Source organism: Pelobates fuscus, chromosome 1 (genome assembly GCF_036172605.1).
Source record: "Pelobates fuscus isolate aPelFus1 chromosome 1, aPelFus1.pri, whole genome shotgun sequence".
NCBI lineage: Eukaryota > Metazoa > Chordata > Amphibia > Anura > Pelobatidae > Pelobates > Pelobates fuscus.
Window position 1 is genome coordinate 464,021,643 of NC_086317.1, and position 27,654 is coordinate 464,049,296.

Genomic DNA, 27,654 nt, shown 5'->3' on the forward strand with positions numbered 1-27,654 from the left:
CTAGTTGAGTAGGTGTGATCCGAGCTCTCTCTTTCTCACCGGAATTCACCTTTTTTTTTTTTTTCAGACTAGGTGGTCCTGCACACCAAGCCTTCTTTTTTGCCTAAGGTTATTTCCTACGTCGGATCTGGAAAGAATGTGACATCTCCTAGATGTTAGAAGATCCCTGAAAATCTGTCTTCAGAAGACTCAGGGATTAGATCCTTAGATCTATTTGTATTCTTTCATGGCACTAACAGGGGTTGTGCTGTCTCAGGACCCTCTTTGGCCAGTTGGCTAACGTATACAATCAGGTTGGCTTATCAATCCAAAGGGATTCCCCTTAGTTTCCCTTTAAAGGCTCGTGCCGCTAGAGCTATGACGACCTCCTGGGCTGAAAATGCAGCCGCCTCACCTGAAGACATCTGCAAAGCTGCTGCTTGGTCTTCCTTACATACTTTTATAAAGCATTGTAGGCTGGACGTATTCTCATCATCTGAAGCTGCTTTGGGCGTAAGGTGCTACAAGCTGTGGCCTGCTGAGTTCCCACCCTTTGTTGTATGCAGGGGTCTTGCTATATCCCACTTGTAAGTACTGCCACTATACGAAGGGAAAAACAGTAATTTTACTTACCGTAAATTCCTTTTTTCTTAGTATAGTGGCAGTACTGGCTTTCCCTCCGCTTTCAAATAGATTATATTCTATGCATCATTCGGTCTCCGTTTTTGGTTCTTTTGTATTACTGGTGAGTGTCTCTGAGTTACAGCTTATATGGAGGCAGCAGGCGGAGCACAGCATTTAAATTCTAAAGAAGGGGGAGCTTCTTGTCCAGAATCCTAAGGAACATCCCACTTGTAAGTACTGCCACTATACTAAGAAAAAAGGAATTTACAGTAAGTAAAATTACTGTTTTTTGTATCCATTACAAGATGGGTTCATTATTTCTTATGAGAGTTTGTCTAGCCTTGTTACTTCTCTAGGTTATGCTATCATGGCCTTAATTCCTATCTGGCTCTATATTTCTTCAGGATAACCTATGAGTAAACACTGCCATTAATAATGATCAGGAAAAGAAAATGATATATAAATACATACATACACACACACACACACACACACACACACACACACACGTAAACAATCATTTGAAATCAAACCATTTTGCATGACAGTCACACATTAATAATAGAATCATTGCCACATTCCGTCTCTCCTTTTGGTGATTAGAGAACGGACTTTACCTGCTCAGGAAGGGTTAGATGGAGGAAGCTGCTTTGTCGCAAAGTTGTCTGGAGAATTTTAACCATTTCTAGAGGTTTTGAGTTAACCAGTCTTGGCATGAGATCCAGCAGCTTATCCACAAAACTGTCCTGCATCTGAGGTAACTCTGAAATAAAGCATCTGTAGGGAATAGGAAATAGACATTGTAAAACACATACCATTAGCAGTGAACACATGAATACACCCACAAATTTGCCAGAGTATGAGCATCCCCGATTTAAATAGTCCCACCCCACCCCACCTTTCTCCTCCTCTTCCGTTTTGCTCTCTCACTAAAATAGTTAATAGATTACATTACTATTGCGATTGATCATTTTGCCCTCTCATATTAGCATTGTCATCAACTTAAATAATATTAAAAAACACTATCAACAAAGTTTAACAGACGGACCCCACCCCCCTCCTTAAGGATGATTTACTGATTTCTTTGTATAAAACTAGCAGTTCAAGCAAATGATTTGGTTTTACAGCCCCTGTTTCTGGGATTAAAATTCTAATGTCTCTTTTTGACAGTATGTATACTGATGAAACTTAACATAAATAATAAAAAAAAGAAAAAGGATACCATAGCTTTTCTTCTGCATACATTTAAATACAAGCAAAACTAAACAGATCAGAAAATTCAACAACCTTTGAATAGAATCCACCTCTTGGAGGAATTGTTCACACATTCCAAACAGCGGATCCACACTGACAGAGACAGAGAAAAAGTAAACAAAGGATACGTTAACACTATATTGATAAAACAAAGGCTTTCAAATTAACTTTTTAATTTTTATTTTATTATTGACAAAAAATGTTTAAGTCCCTTTTTTCTAAAAAAAAATATACTCCTGAATTTTGTATTGCAGTCTATCCCTGGCAAAGGCTTATTTTAGCCATTATCAATAAAGTTTACTTCTCTCTATTCACTCCCTATGGATTTATTCTCTAAACTTGATAGACGCTCAGATATAGAAATCTGATATCCCCAAAGACAGTCAAACCAGCACAGGACTGGTTGAAAAGTCAAGTTTACTCCAAAAAACAAAACACGCAAACTAGAAGTCCATACTAGAGTTACAAATAGTAACAAAGTAGATGAATTGAACTGTTGAGATTACATCAGCTTCAAATAAAACAAATATACACTGTTACAAACACCCACTTAACTACCTAGACATCTGAATTTACATTAGCCTTGGCTGATAAAAGAAGGCTGATAAAGGGTTTAAGCACCGAGGCTACTTCATCTCATTGAAGTGGTCTAGGTGCACTGTCCCTGTTCTAGAGAAACTGCAATGCTTTCATTGAAGGGTTAAGACTGCGTCTTTCTGCCGTTTCAGGAAGTTTTAAAGTTTCGATGTAGCATACCCCTTAGTAGTTCGGGCTGTCACTAGTAGCTGCAGAGCCTTTGCTTGTAGTCTCATGTGATGTATTATAGCCACCTGTCTGTTCTCAAGTCCACTGTACATAAACTCCATCTTGTAAGTTTCTTCCAAAATCTAAGAACAAAGTAGAGATGCCAATTAAACACTTCTTTTGTAAAGTTAAACTGTAAGCCCCAACAAGACATTTCAGTCAACATACATGTGGTTTCCCAAAAATCCAAACAGACAAAGACATACAGTAGCAAAGGGAACTCTGAACCCTGGAACATAATTTTGTCACTACGCTGACGCACCCACAATAGCTACCGAGATATGAAAATTAACCAGCAAGTGTTGATTCCTATCATTCTCCCAACTCTGGGGTTCATAATGACTAAATTCTAAGAACTTTAAGAATTAAAATGGAAGAAGTCATGCAATTAATCCAGCCTATCCAAATGATGCTTAGCACCTGCAGAGCAGCTCGTTTTATAATCACGGTCTTTGCGGGGGCGTGGCTTGGAAGCCGAGCAAGATGGCCGCTTGAACCCGGAGCTCCCCGTAAGGCTCCAAGCACAACCTCGTCTAAAGCTACGAACTGCCTTGAAAATGGGCAAATCACACCGGGCAGCCCACAGCTCCAAACCAACGGACACCCCGAGAGGTACGGCGAGCACCAACGCTTCCATTCGGCGGTATCTGTCCACTCCGGCAGACCGCGAGGCACAGGCCTCGGACGAATCCCCGTCCTCGCCCTCCCTATGCGGAGAGGAGATCCCGACTGAAGCACCAACACAACACCCAGCGGATACTCACCCGGAATGGCTGCACATCCTCCGAAGCCTACCGACCAAGTCAGACCTGGCAGAGGCGAATAACGAACTGCGGGCCTCAATCAAGCTAGAATTGCAGGCCATGAGGGAGGAATTTGGCGGCCTCAGCCAGAGGGTGTCCCAACTCGAGGCAGACTGCGACCACGTGCAAGCGGCGCAGTCTGCCAACACAGAAACCCTACAGCTCACTGTACAACGCATGCAGCAAATGGCGTTCCACCTGGAGGATCTTGATAACAGAGGACGGAGGCAGAACATCAGGATAAGGGGAATACCTGAAGAGGTAGATGATAATGCACCTATACAGACTACCCTGCTGGAGGTTTTCAATAACCTACTAGGCCGCACACCCCAGGTACCGATTGAACTGGTGAGAGCACATAGAGCACTCAGGCCGAAGGGCCCACCGGGTAGCTTCCCCAGAGACGTAATCTGCTGCCTGACAAGCTACCAGACAAAGGAGGAGATCCTGCGCAGAGCCAGAGAAGCTGACAAAGTACTGCTGGAGGGCAAAGAACTTCAACTGTTCCCGGATCTGTCCCCCACCACCCTGGCCTACCGCAGGGCCCTGCGCCCGTTTACCAGGCAGCTCCAAGCGAACAGAATCAAATATAGATGGTGCTTCCCGAACGGTTTGCAAGTGCACACACCAAAAGGCCCGTTTACGATCAAGGAAAGGGCAGATATGGAGGCCCTGGGAAGGGAGCTCCAAATCATGCCGGCCCCGCTACAATGGCCGGACCCTCTCACCCTATATACGCCGACACCAACACAAAATATGAGAACGCAAGATACAAGCAGCCAGATTCCACGTACCACCCGTCAACAAGCCACGGGTCCTAGAGGACTGTGAGGAGCAGAAGGAAAAGTCAGCGCCTAAATTTGGAACCAACTGAGGAGTTGATCCCACATAGGGGAGTTCTCTCCTCCACCCACCTACACCCTAACTTGCCGCGATTGCCATCGTCCGACACCCCACTACTGGACACACACACAACCTCAGCGGACATAACGCTATCTGGACTACACAGCTCAATTTGCAGGCCACAGACAGGACATTTTTTACCGCAGGACTACCGAGGACACTGACCCCTCCATCCCAGGAAAAGCTAACTGGAGATCCCAGACCTACTGACTGAACCACGACCCGGGAATTATGGACCGGTGGCAGGGGGTCGGAAGAAACCAAACGCAAGTACTTAGTGTAGCTGGCCGACAGGCCAGAGAGACTCTTGGTTCCACACCGTATTGACATACCAATTAGGAGATAACGTTAACAAGTAACGGGGAGAGGAGGGAGGGGGATGTACAGAGGGGTAAAACTGTGTATGAAGCGATTTAATGTATTGGGAGGGAACCGGGAGGGTGATAGACGACCGACGCGGGCAACCGCATTCCCCCCCAGAAGGGCCTAGTGATGACCTTCCCAGGAGCAGGCCGGGGGACGGGGGCCCGCGCCGCTCCGACATGCAGGGGTGAGGAGAGGGGGAGGAGGGAGGGGAATGATGTAATGGCTACGAGTAATAACACCAAGAAGTTTATATATGATGGGAACTGGGAGCTAGTGGATAGAAAAGGACAGAATCGGACAGACCCTTATATCCCAACCCCAATGCTTTATGACCGAAACTACCCGAACGACACACACACGGACATAGGGAACCGGAGGGGAGAAGACAGGGGGGAATACTCCAGCTGCTACACAAGTACCGACACATAGGAACGCACCCATGGGGACGGACGGACGCATAAGAAGGCAGATGTGGGGGGGGGGGGGGGGGGGAGGGTCCCGAGACCGGGATACTGAGGACTTGGGCGCTGACTGATCTAAGGCAACAGAAGCAAAAAGGAAGGCTCACGCCTGACACTGACTGAAGGGGAAATACCTTAAAGTTGATGTTTTAATATGTTTATGTAAAAGGTTTTACTGTATGTTTCATGTTACAAAACACAAAATGGGTTTCAACTGACCCGACACCACGCAACGAGATAGAGACGAGGTTACTAAGCACGCATCCAATCACTTGGAGCCCCATAGGGGACGACTAGGGTCACGGACCGAGAGACGAAGACAACACCGGATAGGATTAGTGAAGGGTACACCCCACACTTAATCACCTACCCGCTGATAAAGCCGAACTTCTCGGCATTCCTTCCACTCCCACAGGGGAGAAGCGCCACTCTCAGGTGGCCGACACGAAAACCCTAGAGAAGGAAAGGGTTAGTACGGTCACCTAGACGCAAATTCCCTAACGCTGCAGAGACAGCGGACACTACAGACAACACACACACATATCCCACAGACACGATCATCCCTCCAACCCGTAGCAGCCGGGGTCCCGGACCTGCCGAGACAGGCCCTAAAATGACGCTAACGCCTGCTAACCTCACGTTGATTACAATCAACGCAAGAGGCCTGAATAAACCCGAAAAAAGATCGGCAGCCCTAAGAGATTTTCACGCCGCTAGGGCATCTATTGTCTTCATCCAGGAGACACACTTTAAGGAGGGAGCCAGGCCGAAGCTACACGACCAACACTACCCCACGGGGTATTATAGTGACTATCATGGGGGCAAGGCTCGAGGCACGGCAATTCTAATCCACAGGGGAGTCCCTTTCAGGGAACAGGGTACACAGACAGACCGTGAAGGCAGATACGTACTTCTGAAAGGCACGATAGCTGGACAAACTTACACTTTCGCAAATATATATGCCCCCAATCAGAGACACTACAGATTCCTAGCGGGAATTCTCCGCAGGATTCAGAGTTTCACGGAGGGTATATTAATAGTAGGGGGCGATTTCAACCTGGCATTAGACCCGAAATGGGACACGTCCACTGGTACCACTCACATCCCAACTCAACACCTGACCGCACTCAAACAACTTCTATTTAAACACAGGCTGGTAGACTGTTGGAGGGCCCACCACCCAGACGAGAGGGACTACACGTTCTTCTCCCACCCCCACAACTCATACACCAGAATCGACTACTTTATGACAACACACTATCACCTCCCTCTCGCATTACAAATTGAACACGGCACAGCCACGTGGTCGGATCACGCCCCGGTGACACTTACAATCGCATCCCCATTGTACAGACCGAGATCCGCCAAGTGGCGGCTTAATGAGCATCTCCTCACCATACCAGAAGTTAGCTAAGACATAGGAGGTACCCTCCGAGAATATTTTGAACTTAACACGCTGACCCAAACGTCCCCGACGATTAGGTGGGAGGCACACAAGAGTGTGATCAGGGGACATTTTCTGCAAAAAAGCTCCATACTTAAACGTCAGCGAGAGGCAGCCATGGCAAACATACTGACGAAAATACAAGAAACAGACAGCCTAAACAAAACCACTCAGACACCCGAATTGCAATGCCAATTACCAACACTACGCAGAGAACTGACCAAACTCCTCCAGACGAGGTACCACAGAGACGCCCTGAGGCACAAGGCGTTCTTCGCATTGCACGGTAACAAGAGCGGGAAACTCTTAGCGAGAATGCTAGCCAAACGCCGACAACTAACGTACATCGACCGAATTAGAGACAGCGCAAACACACTACACAGACTACCCCTAAAAATACAGGAATCCATAAGAGGATACTATGCCAAACTATACGCGCTCCCACGACCACACACAAGACACGCAGACGAACGTCTGACGGACGCGATCGACAAATACTTGCAAACACACTTGACGCCCACACTAGACAAAACCACAGCAGAGCTCCTAGATGAGGAGATAACGATAGCTGAACTGGCGAAAGCGGTGAAGCAGATGAAACCAGGCAAGAGTCCGGGCCCAGATGGCCTGCCACTCAGCTACTATAAGACGTACGCGGACATTCTGTACACCCCACTAGTAGTTACACTAAATGCTATAAAGGAGGGTCACCAATTCCCCAAACAATCCCTGGCGGCGCACATCACGATTATTCCTAAGGAAGGCAAAGACGGCGAACAGTGCGGGAGCTATCGCCCTATATCTCTGATAAATTGCGACCTTAAACTTTTAGCTAAAATACTGGCAAACAGGATACAAACACATCTACCAATGCTGGTACACCCAGACCAGGTGGGATTCGTGCTAGGACGCGAAGCAAAGGAAAACACCATACGCACCCTCACAGTGATGCATAGCGGCAGACGAACCCCGGGAGGCCTTCTCCTGCTATCCACGGACGCGGAGAAGGCCTTCGATCGGGTGGGGTGGAAATACCTATTTCGCACCCTCGCACACATGGGAATGGGACCGGGAATTCGGGGGTGGATAGAAGCGTTATACTCGCAACCCTCAGCACAGGTCATAGTGAACGGCGCCCTGTCGGAGCCGTTTGACATACAAAACGGCACGCGGCAGGGATGCCCCCTGTCCCCGATCCTATTCGTCCTGGCCCTGGAACCGCTTCTAGTGGCCGTCAGGAACAACCCAGACATACAAGGGATGCAATTAGGGACGACACATCACAAAATTGCGGCGTACGCAGATGACCTCTTATTTTACGTGACCAACCCGGAAATATCCCTCCCTAACATACTGCGAGCATTACAGGAATTTGGTCAGCTATCCAACCTTAAAATAAACTTGAGCAAGTCCTACATACTAAACGTTTCCATCCCGGAAGGCAGAGCGGAACCATTACGTCAAAGTTATTCTTTTAACTGGGCGTCCCAAAAAATTAAGTACCTAGGTATCTGGCTAACGAAAAGGGAAGGGGACATGTTCAGGGAAAACTTCACCACCCTGCAGAAAAAAATGCAAGCGGACATGCAAGAGTGGGCCTTCCCACACATCTCCTGGCTGGGCAGGATACAGGTCGTGAAAATGAACTTCCTCCCACGCCTCCTCTATTTATTCCAAACCATCCCCATAGCAATCCCAGGCCCCTTTTTCGCCTCGCTGCGTTCGGCACTGGGGCATTACGTTTGGGGCGGCAAGCAACCCAGGCTCCGCCATTCACTACTTACACAACCCAAAGACAAGGGTGGACTGGCTCTACCGGATTTCACTCTCTACTATAAGGCATGCCACTTCCTGCGGATACTGGAGTGGTCGAAGGCAGGGAACCATAAATTATGGAAGCAGGCAGAGGAACACGTAGCAGGCATACAGATCGCAGTCTTGCCATGGCTGCCTCCGGAGGCCTCTATAGGGAACGCGAAACAGTCCCCATACACCAGGGCAACCCTAGAGATATGGAACCGTACAAAAGGGAGACACTGTCTAACCACACACCCGACCCCCCTATTACCACTCACACACAACTCGACTTTCCCACCGGGCCTAGACCCACGAGCATTCAAAGACCTAATACACGACCCAATACCTAGATTACTACACGTACACGCGACAGAAGGCACCAAGACACTAGAGGACCTGCGGGGAACCACAGAACACACCCTTTTGACGCGACTGAAATATAGACAGATTCGCAGCTACATAGCCTCACTCCCCCAAGGGCCGATATTGACCAGGGCGCCCACCACCTTTGAGAAACTCTGTCTAGACCCACACCCACTGGCACACGGGGTTTCCACCCTATATAACCTCCTACTAACACTCACACCTACAGAACAACCTAGATTCTACGGGAAATGGGAGACGGCACTAGGCCTCACACTGGAAAAGGCAGACTGGGAGAAAATATGTTATCTTACTCACCACTGCTCCTGCTTTAGTAAAACACAAGAGACGGCCTATAAGTTGCTGACCCAGTGGTATCGTACACCCGAGAAGCTACACATGAGAATCCCATCGCAGTCCCCCCAGTGCTGGCGATGTGAGGAGAAAGAAGGCTCCCTCATACACATATGGTGGGAATGCAAAAAAATAACCCCATACTGGGAGGCCATACACAAAATACTGCAACGATTCACGGACGACCCACCACCATTCAACCCAGCAGCTATGCTGTTACATCACACCACAACCCCCAGATCCGCCTACAAGAAATCGCTCACAATACGCATCCTAAACACAGCCAAAGCACTGATACCACAGTTCTGGAAACAAAGGGACACCCCTCCCCTAAAAACATGGTTTGCACAGATGGAGGAACTGAGATCCCTAGAAGAACTTCACCACACCGCTAACGATTCATTTCAAAAATACTTGAACACATGGACACATTGGATCATACAGACATCCAAACCAGACTTCACGGTTGCTATACTAGACACACCTCTGACCAACATATAGACGACCCTGTGGAGGTCGCGGCCTCTACACGGGGGGGGGGTTCCCGGTAACGTGGCTAAACCGGGGCTGGGGCCTCCAACCTTTGCCGGAACACTCATAGGGAGTTCAGACATATGAACAAACAACACAAGCGAACTGACAGAGGACGGACAGGAGGAGGGATTCTAGATAAGCATACAGACAACCCCACAGGGGAACAGGTTAGATAGGGGGGGACGTACGAGAACCAACTCGTCGAGTACCCACTAGCTTGCACGAAGCCTCTGAGAACAAGAGAAGGGCCCCTGCGGAACCCCCAAGCTGCTGGAAGGCGTAGAAACCAGCATACCCTAAAGGGAACTGGATCGGGGGACATTGGGACCGCGGCTGCTGCGGGGCCTTCCCCATACACACACGTACCCTCACACAAAACACGAGCACACACACAACCAGCACCAGGAACTACACCCGAGACACGAGAACACGATTAACGACACATGAGATCGGGGTGTATATCCCAACAGAAATCATGATTATGCGTAAAGAGACTGGGATGTACAATGCAATTGAGGCCTGCGTGCCAAAAAGCTATTCATGAGAACTCGGGCCCGCGAGCCCACATTAATTCAAAAAAGAAGTATCTACTCACACATCTCTCAACATTCTAAACCCTTTATTGTTATTGGATTTGTTTATCTTTATTTCAAATGTCGCTATATATTGAATGTACAAAATGCTGACATGTTAAAGCAGATAAAACTTCAATAAAAACGAAATTTACAAAAAATAATCACGGTCTTTGCGTAATAGTTACTCTGTGTTTATGCCATTCCTGTGAGCCTATGTGTCCTTTTCTGGGTATAAACCGTAGCTACATCTACTGGCTTTAGGACTGAACTCTGCTTGTCCTTTTTGCATTCAAAATGTTTCCCCTTGTCATTTATCGCTTTCCCTCAATGTCACTTTCTCTCTCTCAGTGTCATCCCCCACTGTCTCCACTCTGGTGTCACTTTTCCCTCAGTATAACTTTCTCCTTTATCTCTATTTGTCACCCCCTATCACTCTCTGCCTGTGTCTTTGTGTTGCTTTCCCTCAATGGCTTTGTACATCATTCCTTCTCTCTAAGTCACTCTTCCCTTGTCTGTCAGGATGATTCTCCCTTCTGTCATTGTTATAGTGTAAACAAATTCTACCATGTGTGGAACGCTTTATATTACCAGCATGTACCTTACTTCTTCCTGACGGAAGGTCTTAAAACTGGGATAGACAAAAGGGGCTGGATTTTATCACTAGGGATATGTTTATGTCTGCTAGCAGAATGGCAGGTTTCCCATCGGATGCAAAAGTAAAATTGCTATGTAATTACTACAAATTAACTTATCTCTAGTAATAGAATCAAGCACCTGAAGATTACTGGGTTTATCCACAAAATAATTATTATTTATAAACTTCTACTGAATAGTCGAAAGGAGGGTTTTTGTTTTTTTTAGACTGTGCTACTTAGACTACCAAGCTATTGCAGTTTGACACACTAATTCCTAATTTACCTGTTTCACTGCAGCAGCTGTCACAGAATTCTGACTGACATAGAGAGGAGCTGCAAGACTCCACAGCTTCTCGTGCAAGGCCTGAAAATAGAACACAAATAGATTTGTCACAGCTGATGCTTGCAATGTTTTTAAATAAAGCAGCAGAAATTGGAAAACAGACACACAGGATTTCATCTTACTAGAAATACCATTTTTTTGTTAGTGCATGTGAATAATGTTGCTTTGGTCTCTGTCTAGAGAGGCTGTCTTGTCCAAATGAGCAGGTCCTTTTTAAAACTGACATGATTCTGAATTTTTAGCAGAGAAGAAAATAAACATTTATAATACACCATGTTAATACAGGGATTGATTGCAATTGGCACCAGATGGCCATTTGTCTCCTTTTTGAGGTAAAACTAGAAGAACATTTTAAGTTGGGGAGCGGGGGGATGGCAGAGGAATTGCTTTATTTTATTTTAGCTCATAAGCTGCAAAATACTTTAGCTTCTTTTGCTTTGTTTTTGTTGCATATCCACTCCCGAGTACAAGCCAGTATATGCATGACAAATATACTTTAAAGATGGCTAATCCCACAAGCAACATTGGACTCTTTCACTTTCCTAATTCACTGAAAATACAATGAAAACCAAACCTTGATCAGCAGTAAGTGGCAACGCAGATAGGTAGCAGAGAAATCTGCCATTCCCGCAAGCTCGTACTGAAGCTCTCCGATTCTCTGCAGATCACTAAGGAAAGAAAAAACAACATGCTTTTTAATCTTACAAAAACACTCCAAGCTCCATAAGCACTACAGCTCCATTGTAAAGAGTCATTATAACAGATATAAATAATGCAGGACAGTGATGGACAATCTTTTGCACAGCAGTGTTATTGTATTAACAACCCCCCCTCCCAAAATGAGTATTTCATACAGATACAATCACTGAAATTCCATCCTAGGCAAAAGATATACTAAAGCAAAGTAGGGAAAAGGCTCTGTCTATAGAGAGTCCCGCGATCTTGTAGGATCCCCCATAGACCTCTGTGTTGTACTCTCATGCATGCGCATGCTGAATCTCCAGGAGTTAAAGAGGACCTGACAAAAGAGCATAGTCATTCCAGCAAAGCAAAGGTTTAGGTAAGTATAATTCCTCTTCCCCTGCATCCCTGGACACTCAGCGACGATGCCACCATCAACAAATTATGCAAAGACCCCAAGTGGTGATATTTAGCTACAATCTCAAAAGGTTAGCCATCACTGCCCTACAATATATAAATCAGTGCGTGTAACACCTATTGCATTAATCTTACTTTTTATGGTTTTACTAAATGTATCAAGAAAATGGAATGCAGTGAAAGTTGAATGAAGTTACAAGGAGCTGGCATTGTACTGGAGGTATATGCAGCTTGAAGATATTTATGACGAGACAGATACAATTGTGATTTTATTTACCGAATGGTGAATTCGAGCAGTTCCTGTGTCCCCTGTGAACCAAGGTGCTGAAGGTTATGAACTCTCTCCAGGCTGTGCTGCAGGAACTGCTGTGAGGGGTCTTCATGAGGGGCCTCTCTTTCCAAATCTGGAATCCATGACCACTTTACACCCGGCAACTGAGGATAAGAAGATTAAAATAAATAAATCTCAACAGTCAGGAGAAACCATGTTTAAACATAGACGGATAATAGATTTCCTTTAGTGGGAACAAACTTAGCAGGCTTCAGACTCTTCTATAGTTAGAATAGTTGTAGTTGACATATTAATCTGTGAGGTGGCGTGCAGGAGACAAGTTTGAATGCCAACAGCATCCACACTTGTCCACAAAGTAACATTACAGTGCGATGTGTTAGCTCATCATAACAACAATCATACTTGAATGAGAATTGATTAATCTACAGAGAAGAGTAACCCTTATTTTAGCTTTTAAAAGGGAATTAATACATTAGAGGTAATGTGGCTTATGACGAAATATATACAAAATTTAACATAGAACAGATAGGAAATATATAATCAACCATGACAGGTGCATTCTGTTTTGAGATATGTAGAGATGGATCTCTTAAAGTATTTAGGCTTGTGGAAGATTTGAAAGTGTGCGGGAGGTCGTTCCATAATTGCGGTGCTCTGTAGGAAAAGGAGGATCGAGCCGCTTTCTTTTTGTATATATAAAGAGATATATATATATATATATATAATGCTTGATAGAGAAACATTGCAATATATAATGTTTGATAGAGAAACATTATGGAAACAAAGCACATTTGGTACATACATAGATATAGATATTGGTTATATATATATATATATATATATATATATACATATACACATACACACACACACATAACCTGCAGAAGAGATAGGATTGTAGTGACGTAGTGTAAGCCAAAATATATATTCTAGTCCCAGCTCATGAAATTAACTTCACAGCTTTATTCACCATTTAGAGCATATCAAATCTACATTACTTAAATGTGCAGAATGATGTACCCTGGGTATCACCCTATAGTCATTCCATTTTCTGGCAGCAAACTGATCATCATCCCCAAACTGATCATTTTTTTAAACTTACACTGAGAGCTGGCACAAGGTGTGAAAGGCTGTCCCGCAGATAGGCGTAATGGCGAAAGGTGTGATCAGAAAACAATGCTGGCATTGTGGGACAGATCTTGGCAGCATTAAATATCAAAACCAAAACAGCAATATCTGATTAGCAAAGTTAAAGTTCACATACAGCAATGTCGATGTAACAGGTGTCAAAATGATACTGAGGTTGACAAATACCAATACCTTCCTTACATCAAACACTGAGCAGGTTAAAAGTTGTCCATTATAGGTTTCATCCTGAAAGTACTATTTATACTTTTGAGAAATCTTTTATCACGTGCATTTTACATGGGGTGCTCTGTTTACATTCTACATTCTGCCAGTCTTATGCAGTTTTTGGAACAAGTCTTACTTCATGGCAAATAAAGTAAAAAATAAATAAAACACACACTGCAGAAGACAGGCACCTGATCATTCTCTAGGAAAGGTGTTACTGAGAGCGTTGCTAAAACCAATTTAGGGACAGGCAATGGTGCAAAAGTACAAGTGAGCAAAGATATCTCTCTCTCTCTCCCTCTCCCTCTCCCTCTCCCTCTCCCTCTCCCTCTCCCTCTCCCTCTCCCTCTCCCTCTCCCTCTCCCTCTCCCCCTTACCATAGACGATAGGTACAAAACTATGGCTACTCCCCATCCTCAGTAAAATGCTCACAGGTTTTGTGACATACAAATCGTGTTTAGACTTTAGTCACCAGAACAACTACAGCTTATTGCATTTGTTCTGGTGAGTATAATAATTCCCTTCAAGCTTTTTGCAGTAAACACTGTATTTTCAGAGAAAATGCAGTGTTTACATTACAGCCTAGTGATAATTCCATTGGACACTCCTCAGATGGCTGCTGGAGGTGCTTCCTGGGGACAGTCAGTGTCTCCACCCTCTGCATGTAGACACTGAACTTTCCTCATACAAATGCAATGATTCAATGCATCTCTATGAGGAGATGCGGATTGGCCAGGGCTGTGTTTTGTGGTAGCTCTGCCCCTGATCTGCCTCCTTAACTTCTGATGAGATCAGCCAAGCAGGCAGATCAGTGACAAAGGCAGCAGCTGCAGACTTGAATACATGTAAGATTTGTAAGAGGGGCAAGGGGGGATGCAAGATAGTGGTTTTAACACTATAGGGTCAGGAATACATGTTTGCGTTCCTGACCCTATAGTGTTCCTTTAAATGAACACTTCACTTAAGAAGTCTAAAAATGAATACATTGCATAATCACACAAACACAATACAATTACAGCCTCTAATTGCCCCAATGTGAATTCATAAGTGAGGAGTCTGCATATTTATCAGTACAAAACTATTTTTGTCTCACTAATAAGTATACATAAATCTGTTCTTATAAAGATGTGTTTTTTTTGTTGCTACAATGTATCAGATCTAGCATAGAGCCACAGAAAACAAGCGGATCGCATAAACATGGCAGAAAGGATACAGGCTGGATCATCCATATCCGGCTCTGGAGTATCGAAGAACGGGTGGGTACTGAGAAGCTCTGGGACCAAGGAAAGTACAAGGGTGGGATGTCGGCTTCCAAGGAATTTCAAACACCTGCAACAGAGGAAAATGTTAATGAAGGTTTAAAAACAAAAAATATTCTGCAGAGTGTAAATGGGGGAAAAGGAGAAACAGCACGACTACAAGAATTACCTAAAAACTCAGTATTATTCATTCATGTGGGCTTGATATCTAAGGCCTTGATTTAATGAGCTTTCCAAATGGTTCAATACTGTTAGTAAACACTTTCTAAATTATTTTTCAGCAAAAATTCCCATAGACTTTCATGGTGACTTCAATACATAAACCATTTGGATAGTTTTTATAACGGTATTGAATCTTTTGGAAAACGTATTAAATCGAAGACTACATGTCAAATGCAAACTACACACCAGGAGTCCCAATGGGACTGTTCTGTTAATAATTGGTGTAAGGATTGTGAGAATTATAGTCTGCCCGACTGATACCTGCAGTTTACATTCCTCTAGGAGGGTGTTCACTACATTGTGATTATGATGTAGAAGCCAGAGAGGTTGTTGGGCTTATGGTGCCAAGAAAAAAATATTTTTTTGGCAGACTACTTGAAACAGTTTGACAAAAAGCAAAAGGGACTGCATTTAAAAAAAAAATCATGTAATATCCTATTAAGTTTATTGGTAAGAATTGCTTCCATTGCCAATCGGTATGTTTGCCGATGTGGCAGATATTTACTTCCAGATGGAGTCTCGATCAGTTGGATACTTTGAGAGGTTCTTTAGAAGTTCTACCAAAGCAAGCTGGATGCATTCCTTGGTAGACACGTTAGTGCAGCACAGTAGCTCATGCAGAGCTTCTCTGATGTCCCGAGAAGAATCCTGCAAAAAAGAAAAAAAAAATGATGATAGTTGCCAACCCCTGCTCTAGAATATCCATGTTCTAGATGACAGTTCACAACAAAATCTAGATATACAACCTAATTTGCATTTTTTAAATGTAAATGCCAAATAAATATTGGAGTAATAAGGAACACCTGTGTTGAGTGGGCGCTGTCCTGAAGAGAAGGAAAGTGAAAGAGAACAGCTAACTAAGGCACAACAATCGCTTCGTGAAAATGCTATTGAGATGCGCATTCCTTAAAGGACCACTCTAGTGCCAGGAAAGCATACTCGTTTTCCTGGCACTAGAGTGCCCTGAGGGTGCCCCCACCCTCAGGGACCCCCTCCCGCCCGGCTCTGGAAAGGGGAAAAGGGTTAAAACTTACCTTTTTCCAGCGCTGGGCGGAGAGCTCTTCTCCTCCGATCCTCCTCTTCTCCTCCCCGTCGGCTGAATGCGCACGCGCGGCAAGAGCTGCGCGCGCATTCAGCCGGTCGCATAGGAAAGCATTCATAATGCTTTCCTATGGACGCTTGCGTGCTCTCACTGTGATTTTCACAGTGAGAATCACGCAAGCGCCTCTAGCGGCTGTCAGTGAGACAGCCACTAGAGGAAAAAGGGGAAGGCTTAACTAATTGATAAACATAGCAGTTTCTCTGAAACTGCTATGTTTATAAAAAAATTAGTTAACCCTAGCTGGACCTGGCACCCATACCACTTCATTAAGCTGAAGTGGTCTGGGTGCCTAGAGTGGTCCTTTAAGTAATTGTAGCCAGCCCCATACCCTCATATATACACTGCCTGGCCAAAAAAGTCACCACCTAAAAAAAAAGGTCACACACTAATATTTTGTTGGACCGCCTTTAGCTTTGATTACGGCACACATTCGCTGTGGCATTGTTCCGATAAGCTTCTGCAATGTCACAAGATTTATTTTTGTCCAGTGTTGCATTCATTTTTCCCCAAGATCTTGTATTGATGATGGGAGAGTCGGACCACTGCACAAAGCCTTCTCCAGCACATCCCAAAGATTCTTAATGGGGTTAAGGCCTGGACCCTGTGGTGGCCAATCCATGTGTGAAAATGATGTCTCATGCTCCCTGAACCACTCTTTCACAATTTGAGCTTGATGAATCCTGGCATTGTCATCTTGGAATATGCCCGTGCAATCAGGGAAGAAAAAAATCCATTGATGGAATAAACTGGTCATTCAGTATATTCAGGTAGTCAGCTGACCTCATTCTTTGGGCACATAATGTTGCTGAACCTAGACCTGACCAACTGCAGCAACCCCAGATCATAGCACTGCCCCCACAGGCTTGTACAGTAGGCACTAGGCACCATGGGTGCATCACTTCATCTGCCTCTCTCCCTCAAAGACGATGGTTTCCCACTATCCTTCCAGTTTTTAATAATGAGTTGGACAGTTCTTAACCCAATTTTAGTAGTTTCTGCAAGCTCCTTAGATGTTTTTACTGCTTGATGCATGCCAGTGATTTGACCCTTCAACCTCTTTCGACATGGTTGTTTAAGAAATGAGAAGCTACTCGTTGCATCAGTTGGGGTTAAATAACTTGTTGCCAGCGGAAAGATAATCGCCCACGCAGTAACTATCCAATAGGAGGCTCTTACCGATTTGCTTAGTTAAATCCAGGTAGCGACTTTTTTTTGGCCAGGTAGTGTATATAGACTGTAAGCTTGTTTGAGCTGGGCCCTCTTCAACCTATTGTTCCTATAAGTTTTTGTAATTGTCTCATTTATTGTTAAATCTCTCCCTTTGATAATATTGTATAGCGCTACGGAATATGCGGTTATATAAATACCAGTAATAATAATAATATATATATATGCACACCACTATAGCCTTGATTTAGTATCATTGGATAAACTTTTTTATCCATATCAATATATAAAAATATATCAATATGACCAAAAAAAAATATATATATTTTTTCAGAATATTAAATAATTTTAATGGTTTACCCAGAAATATTAAATCATTTGGAAAGCTTATAAAACAACATTAAATTGAGGCCTATGTGTCTATTTAATATCTTGATACACAGGCATAGTGTATAAAGAGTACAGGGAGTGCAGAATTATTAGGCAAGTTGTATTTTTGAGGATTAATTTTATTATTGAACAACAACCATGTTCTCAATGAACCCAAAAAACTCATTAATATCAAAGTTGAATATTTTTGGAAGTAGTTTTTAGTTTGTTTTTAGTTATAGCTATTTTAGGGGGATATCTGTGTGTGCAGGTGACTATTACTGTGCATAATTATTAGGCAACTTAACAAAAAACAAATATATACCCATTTCAATTATTTATTTTTACCAGTGAAACCAATATAACATCTCAACATTCACAAATATATATTTCTGACATTCAAAAACATAACAAAAACAAATCAGTGACCAATATAGCCACCTTTCTTTGCAAGGACACTCAAAAGCCTGCCATCCATGGATTCTGTCAGTGTTTTGATCGGTTCACCATCAACATTGCGTGCAGCAGCAACCACAGCCTCCCAGACACTGTTCAGAGAGGTGTACTGTTTTCCCTCCTTGTAAATCTCACATTTGATGATGGACCACAGGTTCTCAATGGGGTTCAGATCAGGTGAACAAGGAGGCCATGTCATTAGATTTTCTTCTTTTATACCCTTTCTTGCCATCCACGCTGTGGAGTACTTGGACGCGTGTGATGGAGCATTGTCCTGCATGAAAATCATGTTTTTCTTGAAGGATGCAGACTTCTTCCTGTACCACTGCTTGAAGGTGTCTTCCAGAAACTGGCAGTAGGACTGGGAGTTGAGCTTGACTCCATTCTCAACCCGAAAAGGCCCCACAAGCTCATCTTTGATGATACCAGCCCAAACCAGTACTCCACCTTCACCTTGCTGGCGTCTGAGTCGGACTGGAGCTCTCTGCCTTTTACCAATCCATCCATCTGGCCCATCAAGACTCACTCTCATTTCATCAGTCCATAAAACCTTAGAAAAATCAGTCTTGAGATATTTCTTGGCCCAGTCTTGACGTTTCAGCTTGTGTGTCTTGTTCAGTGGTGGTTGTCTTTCAGCCTTTCTTACCTTGGCCATGTCTCTGAGTATTGCACACCTTGTGCTTTTGGGCACTCCAGTGATGTTGCAGCTCTGAAATATGGGCAAACTGGTGGAAAGTGGCATCTTGGCAGCTGCACGCTTGACTTTTCTCAGTTCATGGGCAGTTATTTTGCGCCTTGGTTTCTCCACACGCTTCTTGCGACCCTGTTGACTATTTTGAATGAAACGCTTGATTGTTCGATGATCACGCTTCAGAAGCTTTGCAATTTTAAGAGTGCTGCATCCCTCTGCAAGATATCTCACTATTTTTGACTTTTCTGAGCCTGTCAAGTCCTTCTTTTGACCCATTTTGCCAAAGGAAAGGAAGTTGCCTAATAATTATGCACACCTGATATAGGGTGTTGATGTCATTAGACCACACCCCTTCTCATTACAGAGATGCACATCACCTAATATGCTTAATTGGTAGTAGGCTTTTGAGCCTATACAGCTTGGAGTAAGACAACATGCATAAAGAGGATGATGTGGTCAAAATACTAATTTGCCTAATAATTCTGCACTCCCTGTATAAAGATATTAAATGGGTAGATTGTGGTATAATTGTACATTTTTAATATGGAACTTGCTATGTCAGTTTAGCATGAGATTTTTGCATCATAATACAGTTCTTTTTTAAATACAAATAGGCATATCAGTATAGAGTGTCCCATCCGGGGCAACTGATGTAAATGACAGGGAAAATTAATTTAAGGAGAAAAACACCTACCTCCAGCACAGCCAGTATAGTATCTAGCTGGTCTTCCCGCAGGGTGATGTTGTCAGATATCTTGCGCATAGTGTGGATGGACTGCAAACGGACCTCCTCAATCTCGTCATTAAACATATCCACCAGGAAGTCCAGGCACTTCTCCGCAAAGGGACGAGAGGATCGTGCCAGCAGACAGAGAGATTCCACAGCAGCTATCCTTACCTCTGGGGTGAAAAAGAACAAGTCATGATAAAAAACCCATGAACAGCAAATGGTCAATAAAATCTATGGAAATGTTGTGCGCAATCTGACTTTAAAATAGAAAGAAATGTACATTTATATTTAGTAAAATCCAGTCTTACACGATTGTAGAACATACAACAGAATAAAATGCACATTATAAATAATAATACAATAATATATAATGCATAATTATAAATAAAAATTCAAATATAAATATAGCTGTGACACTCACCTACAAAGTAAGTGCAGACACACTTCTGTAACTGCACTCACTCAACAGAAGAATGAGAACTGCATTCAGTGTATTCCAATAGCTTGGACCTCACTGGAGGAATGTCAAAAATACACACACGCTATGTACTTAAAAATATGCTGTTAGTACAAAGCCATAACAATATATTTAACAATATGTTATTGCCTCATTACTTGTGTTAAAAGATTTGGGTAAATTACTCTTGATTAATATTTGCCTTATTGTGTTACTTTGTTTGATTTTTTCATTTGTTGTTATTTATATACTTATTAAAGTTTTGTATTTGATATTTGTGGTTGTTATAGTGTGCATTCTGTATTATATATAGATGTCTGTAATTAAGCACTTGAGGGAGTTCTTATATGGTTTGCACCTGCCTTTTTTGATTACAAATTTTGTCTCTCTATGTGGTTTTGTTTTATATATTGCCTCATATTGGCAACATGTTTTTCATATTTATAAGTAGTGATACAGTCTGGCAATAGAGCTTCCCAAGGTATCATGCCACATCTATCAGATGCCCATTGCCACAGAGATTTGCCGGTGGCAGGCGGGAGTGCTTGGTACACTGGGCAATTGCTGGATGTCTCAAGCACAAGACAGTAATAGCTTTCCAGAAGCCACCCTGGTATTGTATCTCTGTGGCGGGCTATTACAGCGTCCCAATGACTGTTAGCCACGATGAAGGAGTCCAGCAATACGGTTTGGTAAGGTTTGATTTAAGCAGGGACAGGGTCTACGGTAAGCTTAGAAACAGAGTCAGAGTTTGATGCTGGTCTGTTAGGTGGCACACACAGTGCGAATTTAACAAACATCTTTTGTAAGAGGCAACAGGAATGTAAAAATTAGGACAGGTCTCAAATTTGATCCTCCAAATGAAATTCTCCAAAATTCTCCAAAAATCTGGCAAAGGTATATATGTGGGGTAGTGCTAATGTATACATACAAGGTCAATGATGTGGTTGGACACACCAAGCTTACGAAATACACTAAATTCAATATATGTGGAAAAAAATTACTGCTAGATTTGGCAAAAACTGGGAAAAGGGCAACTTGCCTGCATATACATTACTTTCTATAGTGTTTTTTGGGGCACAGTATTAATTTTCATCTGTAAATACTGAACATAAATACTCAGCTGACTGCCTCAATTAATATTTTTGTTCAGGATTTACAGATGAAAATGAAGGAAAGGGGCCTCAGTTAGGAAAAAGGACAAATGAGGCATTTGTTACATGTGAGTTTACAGAGGAAGAGGTTCTATTTCAACTGTCAAAAGTAAAGACAAATAAGTCAGTGGGGCCCAATGGAATACACCCAAAGTTATTAAAATAGCTTAGTGGTGTACTAGCAAAACCATTAAGGTATTTATTTAACTAATCATTGTTAACAGGAGTAGTCCCAGAAGATTGGAAGTTAGTGAGTGCCCATTCACAAGAAAAGTAGTAGGGAGGAGTCGGACAACTATAGGCCAGTAAGCCTTACTTCAGTAGTGGGGAAAGTAATGGAAACCATGTTAAAGGATAGGATTGATGAACATCTCAAATCACATGGATTTAAAGATCAGAGACAACATGGGTTTACACAGGGAGATCATGCCAAGGTAATCTTGATTTTTTTCTGATTAGGTAACTAAAATAATAGATTAGGGTGGTGCAGTAGACATGACTTACCTAGAGTTCAGTAAGGCTTTTTTTGACACTGTTGCACATAGAAGGCTTATCAATAAACTGCAATCTTTAAGTTTGGATTCCAATATTGTTGAATAGGAAAGGCAGTGGCTGAGTGACAGGCAACAGAGGGTTGTAGTCAATTGAGTATATTCGAAGCATGGGCTTGTCACCAGTGGGGTACCTCAGGGATCTGTACTTGGACCCATTCTCTTTAATATTTTTATTAGTGATATTGCAGAAGGTCTTGATGGTAAGGTATGTCATTTTGCTGATCATACTAAGATATGTAACAGGGTTGATGTTCCAGGAGGGATAAGCCAAATGGCACATTTTTTAGGTAAACTAGAAAAATGGTCAGAGTTGTGGCAACTGACATTTAATGTGGATATGTTGAAGATAATGCATCTTGGATGTAAAAACCCAAGGGCAGAGTACAGAATATTTGATAGAGCCCTAACCGCAACATCTGATGAAAGGGATTTAGGGGTGATTATTTCTGATGATCTAAAGGTAGGCAGACAATGTAATAGAGCAGCAGGAAATGCTAGCAGAATGCTTGGTTGTATAGGGAGAGGTATTAGCAGTAGAAAGAGGGAAGTGCTCATGCCATTATACAGAACACTGGTGAGACCTCACTTGGAGTATTGTATGCAGTACTGGAGACCGTTTCTCCAGAAGGATATTGATACTTTAGAGAGAGTTCAGAGAAGGGCTACTAAACTGGATCATGGATTGCAGGATAAAACTTACAAGGGAAGGTTAAAGGATCTTAACATGTATAGCTTGAAGGAAAGACGAGACAGGGGGGATATGATAGAAACATTTAAATACATAAAGGGAATCAACACAGTAAAGGAGGAGACTATATTTAAAAGAAGAAAAACTACCACAACAAGAGGACATAGTCTTAAATTAGAGGGGCAAAGGTTTAAAAATAATATCAGGAAGTATTACTTTACTGAGAGGGTTGTGGATGCATGGAACAGCCTTCCAGCTGAAGTGGTAGAGGTTAAAGGACCACAATAGTGCCAGGAAAACATACTCGTTTTCCTGGCACTATAGTGCTCTGAGGGTGCCCCCACCCTCATGGCCCCCCTCCCGCCAGGCTGGATGGAGAGGAAGGGGTTAAACACTTACCTTTCTCCAGCGCCGGGCTCCCTCGGTGCTGGAGACTCTCCTCCTCCTTTCCCTGTCATCAGCTGAATGCGCATGCGCGGCAAGAGCCGCGCGCGCATTCAGCCAGTCTCATAGGAAAGCATTCTCAATGCTTTCCTATGGACGCTGGCGTCTTCTCACTGTGAAAATCCCAGTGAGAAGTGCGGAAGCGCCTCTAGCGGCTGTCAATGAGACAGCCGCTAGAAAGGGTTAGTCCTAGGTGGACCTGGCACCCAGACCACTTCAGTAAGCTGAAGTGGTCTGGGTGCCTATAGTGGTCCTTTAACACAGTAAAGGAGTTTAAGCATGCGTGGGATAGGTATAATGCTATCCTAACTATAAGATAAGGCCAGGGACTAATGGATGTATTTCGAAAATTGGGCAGACTAGATGTGCCGAATGGTTCTTATCTGCCGCCACATTCTACGTTTCTATATAAGTACACTAGGTGGATGCAAAAAAATAGTTTTACAGTCTACTAATATACATTTTTAGTTAGTTTTGCAGATTTAAAATATATTATTTGTTTGTTTGATTTTTTTTTTTTTTAAAGGTAATCTGTGGTACACTTTGCTGGCCTGTAACTTTTATACTCATATCATAGTTCCCAGGTTAACTTTAGATAATGCAAGTTGCATTTCAATAATACATGAAAACCCACAGTTTATCATATCATGTCCTTATAGGGACACTATAGTCAACTAAACAACTTTAACTTAATGAAGCGGTTTTGGTGTATAGATCATGCCCCTGCACTCTCATTGCTCAATTCTCTGCCATTTAGGAGTTAAATCACTTTGTTTATAAACCCTAGTCACACCTCCCTGCATGTGACTTGCACAGCCTTTATAAACACTTCCTGTAAAAAGTCATCTAATGTTTATCCTTCCTTTACTGCAAGTTCTGTTTAATTTAGATTTTCTTATCCCCTGCTATGTTAATAGCTTGCTAGACCCTGCAAGAGCCTCTTGTATGTGAATAAAGTTCAATTTACAGAGCAAGAGATAAAATTGTTTAAGGTAAATTACATCTGATTGAAAGTAAAACCAGTTTTTTTCATGCAGGCTGTGTCAATCAGAGTCAGGGGAGGTGTGGCAAGGGCTGCATAAACAGAAACAAAGTGATTTAACTCCTAAATGGCAGTGAATTGAGCAGTGAAACCTGAGAGGCGTGGTCTATACACTAAAACTGCTTCATTAAGCTAAAGTTGTTTAGGTGACTATAGTGCCTATTTAAGAGTTTTTGCTACATGTTTATGAGTAAATATTTACACCTTCTGGAGAAATTGGATGTGTGAATCAGGCATATAAAGATGCAATAAGTTGAGGTTAGAAGTTACAAAGTCTGTGCCAGTTAAATAATTATTGGATTTGTTTTCAAACCCCAAAAATCAACTTAAAATGAAGAATTCTGATATTTCTTTTATACTCTACAAATGTTTGTGTTTCTATATGTGCTCTTTGCTTAAACCATTTTGTCCTCAAAATCTATTTATAAAAATAAATCCTGGTTTGTGTTTGTGAACATGTTAAAGTATTGTTTTTAGGTGCCATAATCATAATAAGGTGCAAGTCCCCTGTCTGGAATTTTTTAGCACGAAATCTTGACAATTATTTTATAGATATATTTTACCATTTCTCTCCAGGTGTAGCTCCAGCTCCAGTCATTGAGCTAGAGCTGAGCTCTCTTTCATCCCAGGAGAGGTCTGAGGCGTGAGCCTCGCGTGCAAAGACCAATAGCTGTATATAGCCCAGTTCACCAGGCTAAGTGTAAGCTCAGAGGAGTTATGATATGACTACTATTAGTTTACAGAGCAGTTCCACTCATAATAAGGTCAGTACTTAAGTGGTTAAAATTTTCTTCCATTCTAAGAGTCAGGTAGTTAAACATAACTCTAGTGATTAAAGTGAAGGAAATTAGTGAGTTTTCCATACCATACATCTCATCTTCCAGACCGTGAACAAAAGCTCCACATGCTCCGGACTCAATAAGGTTCACAGCTCCCGTGTCTAGCTCTTCTTTGGGGGTGTCATCTCCCCATTTTCGGCCACTCGAAAACTCCCCAGAGCTGTAGAGTTCTTTAGCACGTTCATGTGCAGTCCGCTTCCGCTGGGTAGAGAACATGCACTTGAATGATTGCATACAGAAATCTTTTACAATATACAGCAAGTGAGGATGGGGTCACTAAAATTCCCAAGAATCCCATTTATTGTGAGCAAGAAGAAAAATATTGCACATTCAATTTTACAGCACATGATTATTCAAATATTGTTTGGATACGGAATACATTCTGTAAATTAAAACAACTCTACATTAAATATCACCAGTTTCAACTACATTTCAAATAGTGCAGAATATTATACACTATGGCTCTAAAAGTTAAACTGCATGAAAAATTTATTAATTTGATTTGTCCTTTGTAAGATTATGTCTGAACAATGAGGACTAGTAAAACCACCATCCTTTCATATTATTTGTGAAGTTGGTTTACGAGAAGCTCTCGAGCATGATGTGCAAAAACATTGCATCCATTGTAAGATACATCCAGGGTAATACTTACTCTAAGGTCTGACATCAATTTTTTGTCCAGAGTCTGCTCCAAGAAGTGGGGACTAACCTGCTGCATGGACCCCTTGAAAATACAGAAACAAAGATTATGGTAGAGATCATTTTATCTTAAAACACAGAGGATTTTCTTAGACTCTAGTCTACAAATACCGTACATTGAACATCTTCACAAAACCAAATCAGGGATTTCAGTCTGCAAGTTGATAGTGAAGCCAGAATGAAACACTCTAGCATTAGGAATACAAACGTGCCTGTGCTCATTTGCATGTTATACCAGCCATAATAGAAGAAAATAGTTTTACTCACCTGATTTCCCCTGGCGCACTGATCTCGCCAAAGCAGAGACTCCTCCCCTAGCAAAGATCATTATTACTGATGATTTCAGCCTATCCAATGCTTCCCGTAGGGATTGAGCTTGCATGGCCATCACAAGACCGCATCAATCAGCATCTTCTCATAGAGATGCATTGACTCAATCTTTGCAGGACCGCATCCAGTAAGTGCCTCTAGTGGCTGTCCAAGTGACATTCACTACAGATTGCATTAGGCAGCAATATAAGCACTGTCTTTTCTACAGAACCTGCTCTGTCCTACAATATAGCTTATCTACAAAGAGACAGCCCACAAAACCTGCAGGATTCTACAACATTTCTAAACCTTACCAACCAGGTATCATTTCATAACACCAGCAAAAAGGTATCCCATACAATCTGCTGTATTCTACTTTATCTCCAATGTTTATCAGCAAACCTGCCAGGAGAAATCTCAGAGAACAGACAATAGTCTATTAAGGCTCTAAGCCTTACCAGCTAGGGATCATTCTGTAGAACCTGCTGCATTAAACCACATCTCAAAAGGTTTGAAACATAAATATGCTTTGTTATCCCACAGTCACTGCAATATTGTACAACATCTAAAATGTATTCCAGACAAGGAGCATTCACCAGAACACTACATTATGAAAATGGTTCCACAATGTCAGGTGTATTGTCCTGCATGTGAAGAACAGATTGAAAAATTGCTAAAGTTTATCAATCAGGACTTTAACCAATGAGTATTTTGATATATTTAGAAGCCATTTTAACCTCCAAGTGTTCATAATGATTATTGGTTTCTTTAAAATATAGAAACAAATTCTGCAGGACTGGATAACTAATAAATAAAAATATTCAAAATGTGCAGAAACTGATTCAGAAGGCCAGGAAACATATTTTAGTAAACACCCAAACTCTCAGGCAATATGCTAAAAGTTGAACAATGCCATAATTTCCATTGTTAAATTAGTGATATCTCACCAGAAGTTTGCAGGCCTGGACTCTGACCACCCAGGAGCCATCGCTAGCCATGTGACACACTTTTCCAAAAGCATCATCAACAAGACGGATCTCTTCATTGGATGAAGGGATAGGCACGATGCTGAGTAGACACAAATTATATTATGCACGCACATCCCTCTGTCTCAGGTTATTGCATGGGGCAAGGAAGAACAGACAATCCCAGCCCAGTATAGAAATCATAATAATACAAAACATGGCCAAGTTAGTATAGGATAGCAAGTTTCAAAACATGTTCAAAGAAACACGAAGAAGAAAACAAGGAAAATATGTTAATAGATAAAGCAATATTACAAAGACAGGGTATCATTATGTAAACAAAATAGTTTAAAAATCAATAGTTATTTAAAAAAAGAAAATCAGTTTTCACAAATTAGTTACTTGAGATCTAAGTGGGGAAATGCTAGCCAAAAGAGCTATGTTGGAGAATTTTCCATTGAGTGCCACTTTGACTCAACATGAGTTTGTCTTGGCAACTGTTTAGCAAATAATTCACCCAATATA

General features: G+C 42.4%; 1 protein-coding gene across 2 annotated transcripts in view; it reads right to left on the minus strand.

Moving 5' to 3' along the window:
* The window catches only part of INTS4 (integrator complex subunit 4), a 56,711-nt gene that overhangs the window by 11,731 nt on the left and 17,326 nt on the right, over positions 1 to 27,654 (minus strand). For both annotated transcript variants that reach the window (XM_063431191.1, XM_063431183.1), the window contains exons 8-20: positions 27,112 to 27,232; positions 25,809 to 25,880; positions 25,183 to 25,357; positions 19,943 to 20,148; positions 15,969 to 16,111; positions 15,196 to 15,311; positions 13,732 to 13,865; positions 12,615 to 12,772; positions 11,814 to 11,907; positions 11,180 to 11,260; positions 2,614 to 2,744; positions 1,891 to 1,950; positions 1,221 to 1,380 (exon numbers count right to left, since the gene is read on the minus strand). In XM_063431191.1, coding sequence (XP_063287261.1) covers positions 1,221 to 1,380; positions 1,891 to 1,950; positions 2,614 to 2,744; positions 11,180 to 11,260; positions 11,814 to 11,907; positions 12,615 to 12,772; positions 13,732 to 13,865; positions 15,196 to 15,311; positions 15,969 to 16,111; positions 19,943 to 20,148; positions 25,183 to 25,357; positions 25,809 to 25,880; positions 27,112 to 27,232 — 1,651 coding nt within the window. The remainder of the gene's footprint in view (positions 1 to 1,220; positions 1,381 to 1,890; positions 1,951 to 2,613; positions 2,745 to 11,179; positions 11,261 to 11,813; positions 11,908 to 12,614; positions 12,773 to 13,731; positions 13,866 to 15,195; positions 15,312 to 15,968; positions 16,112 to 19,942; positions 20,149 to 25,182; positions 25,358 to 25,808; positions 25,881 to 27,111; positions 27,233 to 27,654) is intronic.